The sequence below is a fragment of the Pelophylax lessonae genome (assembly GCF_965119305.1).
Source record: "Pelophylax lessonae genome assembly, chromosome: 13".
Classification (NCBI taxonomy): domain Eukaryota; kingdom Metazoa; phylum Chordata; class Amphibia; order Anura; family Ranidae; genus Pelophylax; species Pelophylax lessonae.
In genome coordinates this window covers 150,530,680-150,552,231 of record NC_138780.1, presented here as the reverse complement: position 1 = coordinate 150,552,231, position 21,552 = coordinate 150,530,680, and the positions used below count along the sequence as shown (strand labels likewise).

The 21,552-nt window shown below is 44.6% G+C and overlaps 1 protein-coding gene across 1 annotated transcript in view; it reads right to left on the bottom strand.

Annotated features, from left to right (window-relative positions):
* The window catches only part of MTHFD1 (methylenetetrahydrofolate dehydrogenase, cyclohydrolase and formyltetrahydrofolate synthetase 1), a 177,475-nt gene that overhangs the window by 18,960 nt on the left and 136,963 nt on the right, over positions 1-21,552 (bottom strand). The window contains exons 19-22 of the mRNA XM_082275758.1: positions 20,605-20,673; positions 20,403-20,514; positions 20,181-20,320; positions 17,727-17,768 (exon numbers count right to left, since the gene is read on the bottom strand). Of these exons, the coding sequence (XP_082131884.1) occupies positions 17,727-17,768; positions 20,181-20,320; positions 20,403-20,514; positions 20,605-20,673 (363 nt within the window). The remainder of the gene's footprint in view (positions 1-17,726; positions 17,769-20,180; positions 20,321-20,402; positions 20,515-20,604; positions 20,674-21,552) is intronic.

Genomic DNA, 21,552 nt, shown 5'->3' with positions numbered 1-21,552 from the left:
AAAAAACCGCTTGTGAATGGGAAGGTGCAAACCCTAACTGAATTAAATTTTTTTTTTCTAAAATAATGTGAAACAATTGCCATGTTTTCTTTTAATAAAATACCTATTTTCACCTTTTCTTTATCTTTTGATGCATCTTAATGTTGCTGATATCTTGCAGTCCCTTCCTGTCTACGCGCACTTCAGCGATGGAAGGGTATTTCTTAAAGCAGAACTATAGGCAAAACTTTTTTTTTAATTTTGGACAGAGTAAGGGAGGGGTATAACCCGTCAGATTTTTTTCGCTATCTGTGTCCCATTGTGGAGATTTCCCTTCACTTCCTGTCCCATAGCCAAACAGGAAGTGAGAGGAAATCCCTGCAAATTAGGAGAATTCCTTGGGGAACCCCAGGTGACCAGAACTAGTGTACCCATTGGAAGATTTCCCCTCTATTACTTTTCAGGGGACAACCCAAAATGTGGGATTTTCTTTTACTTTTAATAATAATGGTAAACTGGACAAACAAGGGGGGTGGCTCTCCTTACTGGAGGCACAGACAGCAATAAAAATTGACAGGGGTTCTAATCTATCTCCACTATATCCAAAATGAAAAAAAAAAAAAAGTTTTGCCTTTAGTTATACTTTAGCCATACATCAGTAGAATTTGGTTTGTAAATTTTCGTTTTAAGAATAGTCATTTGATTTTCTAACCATTAGTGGTGTAAAATCTACGTTTATTTTCAATTGTAATGATGAAAATGCAGAGGAGCAAGAAGGAAAACTTTTCCCAAATGAATGAATTTCTAACAGGGAATGCGGTTTTCATTAAAAGTCAATTCATTCCAAAATTTAGTGAAAGCAAAAAAATTTGAAGTGATTTTGATTGATATTCATCAAATGTACAGAGAATTTTCGTACAAATGTTTGAGAGAATTTTCGTACAAATGTTTTTATAGATCTTCATATGAACCTTTGTGCGAAAAACTACTAAGATATGGCAAGTTTTAGGGTGGGTGTCTATGCAATCCGCGTAGGTTTGTCTGTTTGTAGTCTCCTTTGGAAAAGCATGGGACAGCATGATAATGCAGGCGACCAGCTGGGAGACAGAAGCAGATTGTTGTCACTGTATAAACAGGAAGTGCCTGAACAAGGACCTTAATGGAATGGTGGATGCAATTACTTTCGGCCGAGCCAGTACTCATGTTAAGCCGGTAAATTTGTTTGGAACCTCATATAGAGAAAAAAGGAAGGGTTTTAATTTTTTTTTTTTTTTTATTTGTCCCAAAGTCTACTGATTTATCCTTTAAAACTGAATACAAAAGGCACAAAGCATTATATTGCACAACTAAGTTTTGGACACTTGCGTATGTGAGAAACAAGATGCCAAGTTTTCCAGGTGCTAGAAATCTTTAACACATTTTGAAAACTATAATTATGATAATTGAAACCCTTTTCATCTAAAATGCAGATTATTCTTCATCCACAACAAGGTCTTTTTACTGTCATATTCTAGCTGACAAGAGAGGACTGCGAGGAAAGAAATTACCAGCAAAAACGGAATTTTTGTAAAATCTTACCTGTAAAATTCCTTTCTCTGAGTCCTCCGACAGTCGCCGCCTCTTCATATTCGTCACATATGGGGTATTAGACTTTGCTCCGAAGGAGTAGCTAGGCAACAGAATATGTTAACATTAAAGCTTTTAACATATCCCACCCTCAAGGGGTGGTCCCCTCAGTCAATACCCTCCTACTTCCTGCAACCATATCTCAGTTTTAGTGGAATAGCAGTAGAGTATACAACCAAACCCCAAAAGAGGGGCGGGGGCGGCGACTGTCGGAGGACTCAGAGAAAGGAATTTTACAGGTAAGATTTTACAAAAATTCCGTTTTCTCTTACGTCCTCCGACAGTCGCCGCCTCTTCATATTCGTCACATATGGGGACGTCCCAAAGCAGTGCAAACATGAGGGGTGGGAAACGCATCCGCGCCGAAAAGGCAACGCAGTCTCCGCATCAAAGAAAGGAACCTTACCAAAGGAAGGAAACCAGCTGGGCAACAGAAAAAAACAAGTGCTCAACAGGAGCAACAACCCAGGAAAAAACAAAAAACCAGGGGATATAAAACTTATCCCAACAGCCAGAGGTCCCCAACAAGGGACCCTAGGGAATTGCCGCACTAAGAACCTTGCGGCCAAAGGAAGCATCCGCCGATGCCTGAACATCTACTTTGTAGAATCTTGTGAACGTGTGTACGGTCGACCAGGTCGCCGCCTTACACACCTGGGCTACAGAGGCCCCATGACGACAGGCCCAAGACGTACTCAGAGATCTAGTAGAGTGCGCCTTCACAGGCACAGGGGGAACCTTCCCCTGCAAAGCATAGGCCTGTTCAATGGTCTGCCTGATCCATTTGGCGATGGTAGAGGCCGAAGCCGCCATGCCCTTCCGAGGACCCTCTGGAAGAACAAACAAGGAGTCCGTCTTTCGAAAAGACTCAGTCGATTTAAGGTAAACCCTTATCGCCCGAACAACATCCAGAGAATGCAATCTCACCTCCTTTGGATGTTTAGGCTTCGCGCACAGCGAAGGTAAGACAATATCCTCATTAAGATGGAATTCCGAAACTCGTTTCGGAAGAAAAGAAGGATTAGGTCGCAAGACCACCTTATCCAAATGAACAACCAGTTACGGAGACTTGCAGGACAAAGCTGCCAACTCCGACACTCTGCGAGCCGAAGTGATCGCCACCAAAAAGGCGACCTTTTTGGACAACATAGACAACGAGATCTCCCTGATCTGTTCAAAAGGAGCACGTTGCAACACAGACAGAACGAGATTCAAGTCCCAAGGGGGCAAAGGATCCCTCCTAGGAGGAACCAGATGCCGCACACCCTGAACAAAAGTGCCAACCAAGGAGTTGGAAGCCACGGGACGTTGAAACAGAACGGCCAGTGCAGACACCTGACCCTTTATCGTAGCCAGCGCCAAACGCTGATCAACACCCGTTTGAAGGAAAGACAGCACACGGGAAACCGAGTACGTGCGGGGTGAAAACCCCCTGGACTCACACCAGGCAAAATAGGCCTTCCAAGTACGGTAATAAACCTTCCCCGAGGAAGACTTCCTCGCGTTGATCAAAGTATGAACGACCTCTGGAGAGAGACCCCTCTCCTTCAGGACCTCGGTCTCAACAGCCAGGCCGTCAAAGCCAGCGACTGTAAAGCAGGATGGTATATCGGTCCTTGAGACAGTAGATCGTCTCGAAGAGGCAGACGCCACGGGGCGTCAACCGCCAGATTCACGAGGTCTGCGTACCAGGACCGGCGAGGCCAGTCCGGTGCCACAAGAATCACCGTGCTGCGTTCCGAGTGTAACCTGCGAAGGAACCTGGACAGCAACTGAATCGGTGGAAACGCGTACATCAGCCTGTACTGATGCCACGGGGCCACTAACGCGTCCGACGCGTCTGCCCGAGGGTCGCGCGTCCTTGCCACGAACCTTTTCACCTTGTTGTTGAGACGAGACGCGAACAGGTCCACATCTGGAAGACCCCACTTCGCGCACAACATCTAGAAGACACCTGGGTGGAGAGACCATTCCCCCTGATCCAGGGTCTGGCGACTCAGATAGTCCGCATGCCAGTTCTCCACCCCCGGAATGTGAACTGCCGTTATCGCCGGGACATGAGTCTCGGCCCAAGACAGAATGTCGGCCACTTCTCGAGCCGCTCGGGCACTCCTGGTGCCCCCTTGGTGGTTGATGTAGGCCACCGCCGTGGCATTGTCCGTCTGCACCCGAACCGGGCAGCCCTGCAGCCGGTCCGTCCAGCGATGAAGACAGAGACCTATCGCACGCAATTCCAGAATGTTGATCGGAAGGGAAGACTCCCCCTCCGACCAAGTTCCCTGGGCGGATAGAACGCCCAGAACACCACCCCAGCCCGACAGGCTGGCATCCGTGGTGATCACCGTCCACGAGACAGGACGAAACGACTTGCCCCCGGACACCATCGGGAACTGGAGCCACCACAGAAGGTTTCTTCTGGTGCGATGACTCAACGAGATTTGAAGATCCAGAGATTGAGGTCGCCCGTCCCACCCGGACAGGATCTCCGCTTGGAGACCCCGCGTGTGAAACTGAGCGAAGGGAATCGCCTCGAAGGCCGAGACCATCAATCCCAGACATCTCATGCACGTCCGCAGAGACGAGTGCGGAACGTCCCTGAGGGACCTGACTTCCTCCTGAAGAGTTCTGAGTTTGTCTTCCGGCAGGAAGACCTTCGCCTGCACCGAGTCCAGAATCATTCCCAGGTAGGGAAGACGAACCGACGGACTCAGTGTCGACTTTGGAAAATTTATCGTCCAACCAAACTCCTGCAGAGTTTGCATTGTGACAGACAGGTCCTTCTCCAGACCCTGGCTGGTCGCAGACCGAACCAGAATGTCGTCCAGATACCCCAGGACAGAAATGCACTGGGCCCTCAATAATGCCAGAACCGGTGCAAGCACCTTGGTGAAGACCCGCGGAGCCGAGGCGAGACCAAAAGGCAACTCCACGAACTGGTAGTGATCCTCCGCAATGGCAAATCGAAGGAACCTCTGGTGACCCTCGAAAATGGGGATGTGAAGATACGCATCCTTCAAATCGATGGAGGCCATGAATTCCCCCGGAACCAGGGCAGCCACCACCGACCGCAGGGATTCCATGCGGAACTTGCGAACCCGCACAGAGCGGTTCAGAGCCTTCAAGTCCAGAATTGGACGAACCTTGCCCTCCTTTCTGGGCACGGTGAACAGATTGGAATAAAACCCCCGAAATCTGTCCCGATGAGGCACCGGAACCACCACTCCCTGAGCCCTCAGGTCCCGCACCGCCAGGTGCAGGTCCCGCAAATGCTCTGGAGACAGTTGAAGATTTGAGGGAAAAAATCTGCTCTCCGGCCGAGAGAGAAACTCGATCTTGTAACCAGATCGAACGATCTCCTGAACCCATCTGTCCCGCACACGGGCCAACCAGGGTTGAAGAAAACCGAGCAAGCGTCCCCCCACCCCAAAACTGGGTGAGGGCGCCCCTTCAGGCCGAACTGTTATGGGCTGCAGATCCGGATTGGCCGGACTTCTGTTTCCCAGACCAGGGCTTCTTCTGAGAGCCTTGACCTTTGAACGGCTTGCCCTTGTAGTGCGGCCGAAAGGCACGAAAGGACCCCTGAGGGGGCCGAAAATTAGCATGCTTCTTCCCAGAAGCCCCCTTAGCCTTGTGGAAATGGGGCAAGAGAGTGCTCTTACCGCCGGTGATCCCCTTAATCAACACATCCAAGGACTCCCCAAAAAGGCGAGACCCATCATAAGGCAGATTGGCTAAGGTCTTACGTGAAGATTGGTCCACCGACCAACATTTTAACCAAACCAGGCGGCGAGACAACACCGCCACGCTGTGCACACGTGCAGCCAATGGAACCAGGTCCAGGTCCGCATCACACAGATACATGACACCCTGGTGGATTTGATCCACCATATCCAGGGTCGCCGGCGAGGCCGAGTCGGCCACTAGGACGCGCCTAAGCATCTGCGTCCAACTTGCGATCGCCTGGGCCGCCATGAGAGAAGCAAACAGAGCTTTAAGCATAGAACCCGTAACAGAATAAGTATGACGGGCAAGAGACTCCAATCTCCTATCCGTGGCATCACGGAACACAGGGGAATCCTCTGCAGGAATCGCAGTGGCCTTGTTTAAAACCGCAATTGCGTGATCCACTGGGGGAGGCAAACACCACCTTTCATCAGTGGAAGGCGAGAAAGGATAACGCAGCTTGAACCTACTTGGTACAGCAAAAGGTTTGCGCAGATTGCGCCATTGATCCTTAACAGCGCGCTGAAAATCATCATTGCAGGGAAAAACCTGCGGCGTCCTGCGTTTTCTCTGCGTCCCATAGGCCGCCAAGGCAGCGGGGGGACACACTTCATCCTGCAAACGCAGTGTTTGCTTTATGGAAGCAATCAATTCATCCATGATTGCAAGCTCTTCAGGCGAGCCAGGGGGAGAATTATCAACCCCCTCAACTTCAGCCTCCACCTCGGACCCCACTAGATCTAGGGAGGAGCGGGACCCCGATAAGGAGGCCCCCGCCATAACAACCCCATCACCTTCACCCTCAGAATCAGAGGAAAGAGCAATTCTGGGTCTTTTAGTAGATTGAGCAGCCACCAGCATCTGCACCTGAGCAGCAAGGCCAGCCACAATAGTGGCTAAATCCCCCCCTGGGGGGGAAACAGCGGTCCCCTGGCTTTCCACCAAGGCGGTAGGAAATTTGCCCTCCTGAGAATCCATTGCCCCTGTAATGCCAGACAATAAAGGGTTAACTGCCCCTTTAAGCAAGCGCGGCAAGCGCAGCCCACCGCACCACACTCAAGCACAATGAGACCCCCACAGGGAATATGCAAACTGAACACAGGCAATGGATAGCAAGAACAGAAGGATAAAACCTGAGGAGACCCTCGCCGCTGCTGCTGCCTCGATCGGTGTTCCTGGAAAGAGGAAGTGATGCTGCCAGGGCGCTCTATGAAAGCCTATGGAGGCTACAAGAAAATGGCCGCCATGCATGTAAAACATGCGGCCGGAGCGAGTGTAGGCAAAATGGCGCCGTTTGGCGCCGAAACCGCCGCTCCACAGTGCAGTAATGCACACGTGACATCCCTGTATAGGAATACACGTCCGATCGCCGCAGCGATCGCTGTATATGCCCAAACATGCCAAAAAAACATGCCCCACAGCACACAGCTTCTCACACTGACCAGGCTGACACACACAGTGTCACACAGCTCCCCCCCCCCTTGCAGCCCACAGCATGCAGCCGAGAGATAGGGAGACAAGCAGTGTGAATAGAGGCAGGTTACAGTCCCAGACTGACACCCCCCCAGACAGACAGGTCCCCACATAGATACACTTACCTCTCAATGGCGTGGGGGACCCGCACAGGCGAACAAGCCGCTGCACATGAGGCAGGGAGAGTCGCAATTCAAGACGCACAAAATGGGGGTTAAGAAACCGCACAGCGTCCAGTGAGGTAGCCACCTCACCAATCATCCCTGCACCGAACAGGGATGGGTCGTTCACTGTGCCAGGAGCGTTACCTGGCTGAACGCTCGATGGCAGGCTGGGAAGCCACTGACCCACGACCTGCGACCAGGGGGATCAGCCCGAGACCCAGCCCGCATGATCCTCTTCATCAGAAGAACTAACTAACGCTGACAAAAATAACAGCTAAGTAAAGGTAGAGAGAAAACTCAAACAAAATTTCAAAAAGAAGAAAGAGTCTGGGGCAGAAAGCCCCAGCACAGGAAAAGCCAGCCACTCCTGACAAGCTAGACATTAAAACTGAGATATGGTTGCAGGAAGTAGGAGGGTATTGACTGAGGGGACCACTCCTTGAGGGTGGGATATGTTAAAAGCTTTAATGTTAACATATTCTGTTGCCTAGCTACTCCTTCGGAGCAAAGTCTAATACCCCATATGTGACGAATATGAAGAGGCGGCGACTGTCGGAGGACGTAAGAGAAACTTTTTTTTGGCACAAATATTTTTTAACAAGTTTGTGTAGATGGTGTAGAGCAATGGCCTTCAAACTGTGACCCTATGCGTTCCCCCATGTGGCCCTTGGGGCAGTGTTCCTCCCATTATTACAAGGCACTATTCCTCTAACCAACGCGGCTCCATTCCTTCCACTGATACCAACAGTGGGGCATAATACCTACCACTGACATTACTGACAGGGCACTATTCTTCCCACTGACAGCAAAGATGGGCGACTATTCTGCCCACTGACAGGAACAATGGGGGAGTATTCCTCCCACTGACAGCAACAATGGGGGAGTATTCCGCCCACTGACAGCAACAATGGGGGACTATTCCGCCCACTGACAGCAACAATGGGGGACTATTCCGCCCACTGACAGCAACAATGGGGGACTATTCCTCCCACTGACAGCAACGATGGGGGACTATTCCTCCCACTGACAGCAACGATGGGGGACTATTCCTCCCACTGACAGCAACGATGGGGGACTATTCCTCCCACTGACAGCAACGATGGGGGACTATTCCTCCCACTGACAGCAACGATGGGGGACTATTCCTCCCACTGACAGCAACGATGGGGGACTATTCCTCCCACTGACAGCAACGATGGGGGAACTATTCCTACCACTGACAGCAAAGATGGGGGGACTATTCCGCCCACTGACAGCAACGATGGGGGAGTATTCCTCCCACTGACAGCAACGATGGGGGGAGTATTCCTCCCACTGACAGCAACGATGGGGGAGTATTCCTCCCACTGACAGCAACAATGGGGGGACTATTCCTCCCACTGACAGCAACAATGGGGGACTATTCCTCCCACTAACAGCAACGATGGGGGGACTATTCCTCCCACTGACAGCAACGATGGGGGGACTATTCCGCCCACTGACAGCAACGATGGGGGGAGTATTCCTCCCACTGACAGCAACAATGGGGGAGTATTCCTCCCACTGACAGCAACGATGGGGGAGTATTCCTCCCACTGACAGCAACGATGGGGGAGTATTCCTCCCACTGACAGCAATGATAGGGCACTATTCCTCCCACTGAGAGCAACAATGGGGCATTAGTCCTCCCAATGCTAATCATGGGGCACTATTCCTATTACTTGACCACAGCTGCTACATAATTTGTTTTACTTCCACTGACCACCAAGCCTGAGGCATTATTTACTTCCATTGATGCTTTGGCATTTTCCTAATGGCCACAGTATGGTCCCCGTCCTCCCCCCAAGAACTGAAGGACCGAAAACTAGCCCTTAATTTAGAATGTCTGAAGACCCCTGGTGTAGGGCATCATTTATCGTTATTATTTATCCAAGGTCTGTCTCCAATGAATTGAGAAAGCATTTTGAAAAGTCTTCTTTTTTATGGATATAGAGAAAAAAGAAAATAAAATATATTTTGCAAGTCTACAAAAGATTTGGCTTTTCTCCCTATTCAGGGAGCAATGAATAGAGTTTGAATCCCCAAGGTTATGCAACCTCTTTCTGTGAGCTCAGGCAGCCATGGACACATCCTTGGCAGTCCTCCAGACTGCAGATAGTGGCGTCATGAAAATGCACTGCATGCCAGGAAATCAGAGCAGAGCTGCTCATCAAATCTTACCAAAGTGAAAGCGCTGTGAGTGGTCTTGAGCCACCCGATTACTTTTATGGAGCTGTGAAAGTGCCGCCCCCACTGCCAGCATCTGTGGTGGTTCCAAGACTCTCCTGTTCTTCCAGGGAGCTCACAACCGCTGTAAAATGCCCCAACATTGGGAGCAGGAAGTGCCAGGGTTACATCCAAACCCCAATCTCCTCTTTGTCTAATGAACTCAAAAATGACAAGGATTACATGACTGCATGGGGAAGCAGTTAATAAAGCACAATATGTGCTTGCTTAGCTGCAATGGCAGGGGAGACATTGGGGGTCATGTCACCTGTCCATGCTATCACTTGGGTGCTTGTTAGCCCACTGATGATTAGGTGTAGGCTTGAATTGTTTGATATCAATTTACTTGATGCAACTCTGTCTTTTATATTTTACCCAAAAATTGGGTATAATACTTTGTTTGTACTAAAATGCATTTTAGTTTCATTTTTCTTGAAAATCTGATGCAATATAAAAAAAATGCACCTGCCACTATTTTCTTCCAAAGCGCCTCTGCTTTCTAAAAAATATGTAACTGTTTGGTGGTTTTCTAGCAAAAAAAAAAAGATTTATTTCAACATATCCAAAAAATGTAAAAATTGCCCTGGTAGAAAATGTGGTTAATGTGTCTATCTGGAGTTCAGCTTTAAAGTAGAACTATAGGCAATTTTTTTTTTTTTTTTTCATTTTGGATAGAGCAAGGAATGGTTATAACCCCTGTCAGATCTGTGTCCTATTGCAGAGATTTCCCCTCACTTCCTGTCCCATATCAAAACAGGAAGTGAGAGGAAATCCCTGCAAATTAGAATTCCTTGGGGACCCCCAGGTCATCAGAACTAGTGTCCCCATTGGAAGATTTCCCCTCTATTACTTTTTTGGGGACAACTTAAAATTTTGGATTTTCTTTTTCTTTCACTTTCATTGAGAACGGTAAAAAGGCCAAATAGAGAGGGTGAATCTGCTTAACGGTAAAAAGGATAAATAGAGAGGGTGAATCTGCTTAACGGTAAAAAGGACAAATAGGGAGGGTGAATCTGCTTAACAGGGGCACAGACAGCAATAAAAACTGACAAGTGTTCTAAAGCCTCTGCAATATCCAAAAAAAAAAAAAAAAGTTTTGACTTTAATTATACTTTATTACACACATAGGTGTGAATGTTTTTCAAGTAACCCAATTTGTATGCAGATCAAACTTCCTGAAAAATGTGTTCACCGATCCAAAATGTTTTTAGTATAAAGTTTATCAGTCAGAAATATTAAAGGCTGAGAAATTCTGTCCTACAGAGCAGCATGTGTACTGGAACAAAATCAAGCCAATGGTGTCAGATGCAATATATACAGTAGACAAGAATGATAAAAATCAGTTTCCAGCAGTGCACCGATTTAATCCACTATGCACCATTGGCATTATAACTATGATCATAGTCAGATAATATTATATCTGAATTTTTTTGGCCAGAGGGATGCCATAAAATTAGAATGTGCATTATTTTAAATATGTTATACTGGGTTTAGTGCTATTTTTTTATTTCTACTTTCTTTTTGGATTTGGGCAGTTTTGTATTGAGTTTTTTTATGGTATATGTCTGTCGGAATAAAATGTGGATAAAAAATATCCTTTTACAAAAACTTTTGACTTGTAAAGGTAACCGTACTGTGGGCTGAACAAGAAAAAAAATCAGTCAACCCAGGGCTCATTTACACCACAATCTCTGCAATCACTGTGCATTTCTGCATGCACGTTTGCAGTGAGTTTACATGCATTTGAATTTTCATGCCTTTGTGGTGCATTTTTGTTATTAATTATTTCAATTCATTTGCAGCGTTCTCTCTGCTGTGCTGTTTTACCATCCTTTTGTAAGTACCTGTCCTTTTATTAATAAATAGTTATTAAGCGGTTTTGCACTATGTGGCCTTCTGATCCTTTTTAAATGTATGGGGATGTCTTGCCTGGTGTGAGGATTTCTTGTAGTGGATTGGACCTGACAGCAGGCTGCTGAAAACTGCTGAGCTCCTGGAGTGGCTTGTCTATAATGTGTTGTTTTGATTCCTTCTTTATATGGGATCAATACCATCTGGTAAGAGGCTCTTAAAGTGACATTAGGTACCGGTTCACATATGTGCGATGCGGGAACCCTGCAAATCCACTGCGGGATCCATCATCACATTCAAATCGCAGGCAGTTCACATTGCCATATGCGAATCGCTGGGGGTGTCAATACAAAGTTAACCACACCCCCAGATCAGTTCACATATCACAGTGCGAACTGTCAGTTCAGACATGAATCAGAACGCATAGGTGTGAACCACCATGCGATCCGATTCTGTTGCAGACCCAAAAAAGGGTCCTGTGCGTGTTCAGTCCGAATCCGATGCGAATTCAGCCATAATATCTGTATGGCTGAATTGGCATCGCACAGACATTGCATGTGATTTTCAGAGCAGTGCACTCCGAATCACATACAATGTCTATCATCACACATAAGTGAACCAGGACTAGGGTCTTTTTTTTTTTTGCAACAAACATTTCATACTTACCTGCTTTGTGCAAAGGTTTTGCACACAGCAGCCCTGATCCTCTACTTCTCTGGTTACCTGCTGGTACTCGAGCCCTCCCACCCCCCCCCCCCGGTCTAGTGCCCACTAGCAAGCTGCTTGCTATGGGGGAACGAGAGCATGCTCACTCCCGAGCCACTGCTCTGTGTGCCAATTCACACACGGAACACAGCTCGGCCTGGCTCTCTACTCATTGGCTCACTGGCTGTGATTGACAATAGCGAGAGCCAATGGTGTATCAGTCAATGAGGAGGGAGTTCACTGGAATGGGCTCAGGTAAGTATTGGGGGGGCTGGGGGCACTGCTGCACACAGAAGCTTTTTTATCTTCATACCCAGAATATATGAAGGGAAAAAGCCTTGAGCCTTTAGAACCACCTTAAGTCTTGCAGTGTAGGGCACAAGGCGGTTACTCATTCATTCCAAGGTGCATTACCGGTGGACGGTTGAAGATTTCCTTATTTTGAACGTTTGATTTATGGACTTTTTATTTGGAAAACTTTCGATGTACTATTTATCAAACCTTTAGACACTATTGTTTGCATTTTTTTTATGGTGTTTGGTTTATTTTCATTTATATATATCTTTGTTGTTTTGGGTTTGTTTGTATTTATTTTGTTTACCAAGTTGCATTTTAACGTGTTTGTGCACGTTTATGGTGCAGAAAAATGCAGCATGCTGTACTTTTTTTCTTAACGCATATGACAGCACTGCAATAGTGTAAACTAGGCTCATAGGAATAGATTCCTTTTTTCTTGTATTTGCATTTGTACTGCGTTTTTGCTGTGTTTAAAAATGAGCCCTAACAGAGTGGATGGGGCAAACTCCACAGCTGGCTATTATGTTTCGGCACCCAGGACTGCCTGAATATCCATACAGTGACAGCATGCAGTCACTTTCCAGCCTATAGTTTTCTGTGTAAGTCAATTTGTAAAGGGTAACCCCACTTTCGTGGGGAAAAAAATCAGCAAATAAAGAAAAAACAATATAGCGTATACAACTGCGACACAAATCATATTGTAATTGAATGTTATTAAAAATGACCTTTCCTTTTCAATCTGCAGCTGTTGTAATTTTCTGAAAATGCAACGCAATATGGCTACCTGGAGCTGTTCTGTACACAGAATGTGTACTGACCACACCCCAGAAACATAATTTCCTGCTTGTGTGATTGGCTCACAGATTTTTCCAGAAGTCTGCCTAAAATACAAGTCAAATTTCTGGCATCCCCTGCAACAAGTGTCATTTTTGGTGAGATACTCCCAATAGGAACACGTCTAAAGGGATGCAGGCCCAGCATCTTTCCTCATTATAGCCCTGCAGCTGCCACAGCTGATGGATAATTATGAAACCACTCACATTTGACCCACTCAGCACAGAGGAACAAACAATGATTTCTTCAGAATAACAAAAGGTAGGAATCTGCAACAAAGTTTGTTATAATCCTTGTAGTGTACAGAGATCACCCAGAGGGGAATGTTTTTTTTTTTTTTTCCACAACAAAAGTGGAGTTATGATTTAAATAACTTTTGTCATACCAGGTGGTGCTTGCAGGACCACCATTGCTTGAATTTAATCCAATTTAGTCTTACTCTTTTTTTTTTTTTGACCGAAATAAAAAACAAAAAAAAAAAACAAAACAAAAAAAAAAAAATGCTTCCCAGGCTACTGATCTATAGCAAAGATTTGATCAAACTTCTAACTTCTGTATTGTAATTCACAAATGCATTCCTCTCATTTCCTACTACCTGGCTAGCAGGAGGGTCTCTGTGGTATTTTCACTTAATCAGTCCTAGTGTTGTAATAAGAGACAAACCTCTGGGAAAAGCAGAGAGCCAACAACATGAGTAGGAAATTACATTTCTATGAGATCTGTATGTCAATAGAGTATAAAACACTCCCACGCATGGAAGCAATGTTTTGCCAGTCTAAAAAACACAGGTGGCTGTAGATTGATCTACAAGAGTAACGTTTAATAAAAATAATATTACAAAAAAGCCAGTGCAGTATATATATATATATATATATATATATATATATATATATATATATATACATACATACATACATACTAGAGCTGCACGATTCTGGCCAAAATGAGAATCACGATTTTTTAGCTTGGAATAAAGATCACGATTCTCTCACGATTCCCTGTGTAACAAAAAAAAATTGGGATAACTTTACTGTTACGTTTTGTTTTATTCATTAAAGTCTATTAATTGCGTTTAAAAGACTGCTGCGCAAATACAGTGTGACATAAAATATTACAACAATCGCCATTTTATTCTGTAGGGTCTCTGCTAAAAAAATATATAAAATGTTTGGGGGTTCTAAGTACTTTTCTAGCAAAAAAAAAATGATTTTAACTTGCAAGCAACAATTGTCAGAAAAAGGTCCAGTCTTTAAGAGGTTAAACTTCCTTTCTCCCTGGCAGAGGGAAGGAAAAGATACAATGTAATCATTTTGTTTATAGTTACTGGGAGACTTAATGCTGATAGGCATTTGCCGGGAGGCTTTTTTTTTTTTTTCCACAGCTGTTCTCTCTGCTATGCAAAGAATCAAGCAAATGTCAGGTTTAGATCGTCGGGGGGGGGGGGGGGGTGAATCGAGATCGCGATTTTCATACGATTAATCGTGCAGCTCTAATACACACACACACACATATATATATATATATATATATATATATATATATACACACACAATGCATCTGGAAAGTATTCACAGCGCTTCACTTTTTCCACATTGTTACAGCCTAATTACAAAATTGATTAAATTCATTATTTTCCTCAAAATTCTAAAAACAATACCCCATAATGACAACATAAAAGAAGTTTGTCTCAAATCTTGCTACTTTATTAAAAAATCCCATGTACATAAGTATTCACAACCTTTGATCAGCACCTTTGGCACCAATTACAGCCTCAAGTTTTTTTTGAGTATGATGCTACAAGCTTGGCACATCTATTTTTGGGCAGTTTCTCCCATTCTTCTTTGCAAGACTTTTCAAGCGCCATCAGGTTGGATGAGGAGCACAGATTGTATGAATGTATAAGCTAAGATTGTCTAAAACCACATTTATAGGTCTTAATTATTCACAAAAAACAATCACCATATTGTTTTAAACATGATCATTAATGGCACCCCTTAAAAAAGTGCTGCATGCTGTGTGCAAGTGCTGCTTATCAACTTATAATGTATGAAAACAAATACATGAAAATTATCGGTGCTTCAGATGATGTTGATGTGGCGAAACGCATAGGGCGGGGTACAGCGTCACATGTCACTTCCACTTAGGGGATCCTGTCCATGGAACGCGGAAGCGTTTATGGCGATTCCCGCTTAGCTTCTGGCTATGAGTTTATCTGCACATTTTTCTAAGACTTAATATACTACACTATGGGGAATCTTTTGTTTTTGTTTTGAGCCTGCCAGACCCAGCAGATGTCCAAGAAAGGGACTTAAAGCTATTGAGGCGATAGAACCACTGGACATCTATGAAGGGACCCTTTTCAAGAAGGACCAGATACTAAGTGTACACAGCCTGTGCCCCTGTTGAAAGGGGAGTTCCGTGTGGTGAGTGCAATACCTAGTGGGGGACCACGGGTACAACGCACTGGAACACCTGCATGGAGCACCCGCTTGATGTACCACCAGTTGTAACTGGACACCCCACTGTCTGGCACATAGAACAAGAGACTTTGCTATCACTATTCCATGCTAACATTTGCACTTGATCTGCACCAATTGCACCTGATATAATTTATTAAATACCCCCAGGAAGGTGGGGGATCACTTCAGCACTGGTGTTCATAATTTTAATTAACAGTGAATTCCATTTAGCACAGAGATCACGAGAGCACGTGCAAAATTATTTTCAAATCAGGTTGGTTTTTTGTGTAGCATATTACAGGAGCACCAATAATTTTACTGTATTTATTTTCACACATTATAAGTTGATAAGCAGCACTTGCACACAGCACTTTAAGGGGTGCCATTAGACACCCAAGCACGCTGACACTTGCTTCCCACTTAACACGGTGCACCTTTTATATATAATTTTATATATATATATTTTTTATATATAACTTTTAATGATCATGTTTAAAACAATATGGTGATTGTTTTTTCTGAATAAGACCTATAAGTGTGGTTTTAGACAATCTTAGCTTATACATTCATACAATCTGTGCACCTAGTCACTTTACTCCAATTCCCTCTGAGCGGATAGCGCCATATACCAACATCACATCGTATTTATTCCAGTACCCCAATTCCAATTAGGGGTAGGTTGGTGGCAGCTTACACCTGACTTTTTCACCTAGGTCCTCCATAGCGCTGGTCATATCCGGCTTTTATATTGGATGAGGAGCATTGGTGCACAGCCATTTTCCGATCTCTCCAGAGATGTTCAATCGGGTTCAAGTCTGGACTCTGGCTGGGCCACTCAAGGACATTCACAAAGTTGTCCCAAAGCCACTCCTTTGTTATTTTGGCTGTGTGCTTAGGATTGTTGTGCTGTTGGAAGATGAACCTTCGGCCCAGTCTGAGGTCCAGAGCGCTCTGGAGCAGGTTTACATCAAGGATGTCTCTGTACTTTGCTGCATTCATCTTTCCCTCGATCCTGACTAGTCTCCCAGTTCCTGCCGCTGAAAAACATCCCCAAAGCATGATGCTGCCATCACCATACATCACTGGAGGGATGGTATTGGCCAGGTAATGAGCGGTGCCTGGTTTCCCCCAGACAGAATGCTTGCTATTCAGGCCAAAGAGTTCAATCTTTTTTCATCAGTCCAGAGAATTTTGTTTCTCATGGTCTGAGAGTCCTTCGGGTGCTTTTTGGCAAACTCCAGGCGAGCTGTCATGTGCCTTTTACTGAGAAGTGGCTTCAATCTGGCCGCTCTACCATACAGTCCTGATTGGTGGAGTGCTGCAGAGATTGTTGTTCTTCTGGAAGGTTCTCCTCTCTCCACAGAGAAATGCTGGAGCTCTGTCAGAGTGACCATCAGGCTCTTAGTCACCTCCCTGACTAAGGCCCTTCTCTGCCTATCGCTCAGTTTGGCTGGGTGACCCGCTCTAGGAAGAGTCCTGGTGGTTCCAAACTTCTTACATTTAAAGGTGGAGGCCACTATGCTCACTGGGACCTTCAATTCTGCAGACATTTTTCTGGACCCTTCCCCAGATCTTTGCCTTGATACAATCCTGTCTCGGAGGTCCACAGACAATTCATTGGACTTCTGGATAGGTTTGTGCTCTGACATGCACTGTTAACTGTGGGACCTTATATAGACAGGTGTGTGCCTTTCCAAATCATATCCAAATCAACTGAATTTACCAAAAGTGGACTCCAATCTAGTTGTAGAAACATCTCAAAGATGATCAGTGGAAACAGGATGTACCTGAGCTCAATTTTGAGTGTCATGGCAAAGGATGTGAATACCTATGTACATGGGATTTTTTTGTTTTTTTTATTTTTAATAACTTTGCAAAGATTTCAAACAAACTTCACGTTGTCATTATGGGGTATTGTTGGTAGAATTTTGAGGAAAATAATAATGAATTTAATTCCTTTTTGAATAAGGCTGTAACATAACAAAATGTGGAAAAAAATTAATTGCTGTGAATACTTTCCGGATGCACTGTATATATAAATACACACAATATATATGTGTGTATATATATATATATATATATTTTTTTTTTTTTTACAAAAGTGGAGCTACCCTTTAAGAACAGTTGAAAAGCACTGGGTTTGTAACCCCTAAAAACCTCAGTAACACATCAAGACCTATTATGGAATGATTATTGCTTCATTCATCCACATGAAGTTGATCTGAATACAGCTCTTGTTTCAGGGGCAAACATAACAGAACAGCTGGAAATCTTTTTAGTGCTGCATGCAAGCAAATGACTAAAACCTTTGCTGATTTATTTATAGAGCATGAATGAAGCACCGCAAAAACCATGTACTTATATTGCTCACCTCTTCAGTATACTCCTTTGGTAGAGGAACACCAGCGGTGACCTGAATGAAAGACAAATTTAAATGTCAGTGTATTCATTTATCTGCCATCTGTTGCCTTCAAATAACAGCAATACATATTCTATCCATTTTGGAACCTAAAAATTAGCAGGTTAAAAAAAAAAAAATCACCTTACTTGTATCAAAGTGTATAAAATCGAAGGTGGGCTGAAGACTAGGACAATAAAGGGCATTCCATTTTATATAAAAGGCTCCTTCTCTTTGGCACTATTCTAAGTAATAACACGCAGGGATCCCCATCTTCCATATCCCCTTTTATTAACTAAAGACTGAATTCCTAAAATACTGTGTGGTTAATGGAGAAACCCGGTGCAGCTCTGTATAGAAACCAATCAGCTTCCAGTTTAAATTGAACAAGCTTAAAGTGGTTGTAAACCTCAGAAATGGAATATGAACAACGCATATCCCTCTATTGTGTGCTTGTCTCAATAAAGAGCACTAAAGCCCTGTACACACGCAACGATTATCGGCCGACCGATCGTACGTCTTTTGTCCAGAGTGGTGTTTTGTTGGTTGGAATGTGCCTAGACTGCACACAAATTTTCTCGGCCAACAAAATTCTACTTCAGAAGTGATATCATGTGTTGGTTTGCTTTATTTGTGTTCTTTCTTCACTGAGCATGCCCAGACTTGCTCATCAGATTTTTCCCTGTCGAAATCTGTACTGACTGCACAAAAATCGGCCGTTATGTTGATGGCCAACAAAAATTTTATAGCCTGCACACCAGATTTTTTTCGGCCGAAAAGTCGGAGTCGGTTGTCGGAAGCATCATACTAACAAGCCGAAAATCGGCAGATCGGACGTTGGACGAAAATTCCCTGCCAATTTTCGACGCGTGTGTACGGGGCTTAAGTGTCATTTCTGTCTGCTGCTTCGTTCCTCTGCTACCAGAATGAATCACTGACACGTTTTCCTGACACCAAGACAAAAAAGGTGACAGGGGAGGGGGGCTCCAGCTGATTGACAGCCTCAGCTCTGTTCCTGTGTGCTGTATGAAGGGGAGTGTCTCTCCTCCCTCCAATCAGCTTTCAGAGCTCTCCTCACGGAGCTCTGCAGAGTAACTTCAGCTCTCTGCCCCCTATATTCTCACAGCTCAGACAACTTTATAAATTCTGAACTTTGAAAAGATGTAGAGAAGAGAAGACTATCTTCTGTATCACCTGAGGCTAGTTACTTCACTGGGTATATGTAAGGGTTTACAACCACTTTAAGTTGGAAGCTAATTGCCTACCATGCATACCTGAGACAATTTTTGCGCTCTCCAGTTTTAGTAAATCAACCCCTTTATGGCCATTTTGCAGTACCAGATTTTATCTGCAGGAGGCCAATGTGGGTGTAATCTAGAAAAAAAAGGGAGCTTCAAAGAAGAGGTAGCTCTCTGCGTTATTACATGAACAAGTATAGCATTAAAACCCAACAGCTCAATGGGATGCAAAGAGATCTGACTGTCTGCCAACCACTGGTTCTGCTTTAGACAACAGTGGCTCTTCCCATGCATATATGCAATCATCTCCTTTCATTTCAATAGAAATGTTTTTCTCTGGCGGGATAAGTGGAGTGCAGATCGTCCAGCGGAATTCAATGGGGACTGGGGTATGCATACACAAGAGGTCGTGGACCCTACAGTGAAGACTTCCAAGAAGAAGCCATGTGGTATTGAAAAGGAGCTCCAGCACCCCCCCTCCCAAAAAAAAATTGGGTGGAGACAGGACGGGACGTTGCTGACTTTAAATATAAGGACAATTACCTGTCCAGGGATCGAGTGATGTCCTCACCCGAGCCATTTCTTCAATCAGCTTCGGGTACAGGCGTCGGCATCTTTGGTAAGGGAATCCCATTTCCTACTGCGCAAGCACGAGCCATGCTGATCAGAGGTCCCAGAAGGCTACAAGGGGAACCAAACTTCAGCACAGATCGCCGCGGCAATCTGTCTGGAAGTGGAAACAGGTACCTCAAAAACCAGATACCCCCCCTTAAAGTGACAGTGGAAGGAGGGGGGGGGTGCAAACAGGTGGAACATCCCCTTTTGGTTGAAGTTCCCCTTTAAGCATACAGCGAAGATCTCTGCAGAACATGGAGAGGTAGGTACATGACTGTCATTTGCTGAAAGGCATCAGAGCCTAACAAAAGCACTTACACTTTACCAACGCTGTTCTGCATTTACTTTATGAAAGTGAAAGCACCCTTTAAAAATACACTGGCTGACAATCTATTCAGGTCTCAACAATACTACAAGCAGCCATCTAGATATGTAGCTTAATTAAAATGCATGCACTTTACAGAGTCTCAGTGTAAATAATCTACAATGTCAATAATCTACAATGTCAATAATCTACAATGTCTAAATTCCTAAGAACATCAAAGGCTTTTTTACATGTTAGCATAACACTCACAGTTGGCCCTCCTCCATGCATTTTTAATGCTCGGACTGTAGCAACCAAAACCACCACACAGGGACGCAGACCAGAATATCTACACTTGATATTGAAAAATTTTTCCATGCCAATGTCTGCTCCAAAGCCAGCTTCTGTCACTGCAAACACACAATTGCAGGTGATTATGAATATGAAAAAAAAAAAAAACAATCTGCTAATCTACTTGGGAAGGCAACTTACCTACAAATCCATCTGGACCAACCAGCTTCAGGGCTATTTTATCGGCCAGTATAGAGGAGTTTCCATGAGCAATGTTAGCAAAAGGTCCGGCATGAACAAACACGGGATTTCCCTGAAAAAGAGAACAAAACCATGAAAAGGGTTCATTCGAAGATCAAGCAAGCTAACTTCACAGAGTAATGGTAACAATGGTAGGACTTACCTCTAATGTCTGCATCAAATTTGGCTTTATGGCATCCTTCATCAGTACAGCCAGAGCACCACTCACTCCCTGAGAAAAATGAAAAGGCTGCTTACTTACGAGCCATATTATACATTTTTTTAGAAAATCTATCCACCAAAAAGTGATGCTGGAAAGCTAAGTCTCCTGACTCTCAGGGATTCTATTTGTGAGATCTGTTGGCTTGAGTTCTCAGTTCTTAACACCTGCTGTGGCCATTAAAGGGGGCCATAACACTTTCCGTGTAGGCTTTTTTTTTTTTTTTTTTTTTTTACAATTTTTATAAAGAGAGTAACAAAGGGAGGAGGATCTAGAACAGCGTTTCTCAATTTGATTGACTAGTGGAACCCTCAAAATATTTTCAGGTCTCAAGGAACCCCTGCTAAAACCAATTCATTGTTGGTCAGCGGGCAAAATGTCCCTTACATTGGTGGTTAGTGGGAAGAATTCCCCCCCCTTACAGTGGTGGTCAGAATGCAACCTCTATAAACAGCTAAAAAGATCTTTGGTTTCATGCAGCTGGCTCTGCCAAAACTATGGAGGCACCATGGGAAGTCAACCAACCACAGCTCAAGCAATCTCTAGTAACCTCTGAAGGAACCCTGGTTGAGGAAAGCTGGTCTAGAACATACAAAGATGGGTGAGAATACCCAAAACTTCAAGTGGGCAGGAAAAGAGCTAAAACGATGGCAGGGAGATATCACTGATGGAGTATTCAAGTCATAGAATAAGACAGGGGTTGACTAAAGTGGAATTAAAGCCTAACACGTACTAATCTTAAAAATGTTCCTTCCCCTTATTTCCTACCTTTAATGCCCAACCCGTGTGGAAAACATCTGCATACTTACCTTTTTTTAATCCACTCTGGTCCAGTCATGTAATCCCGAAGCTCCGGCTCTCCTGTGTCAGGGAGTGGCTGCTGCAGGGGAG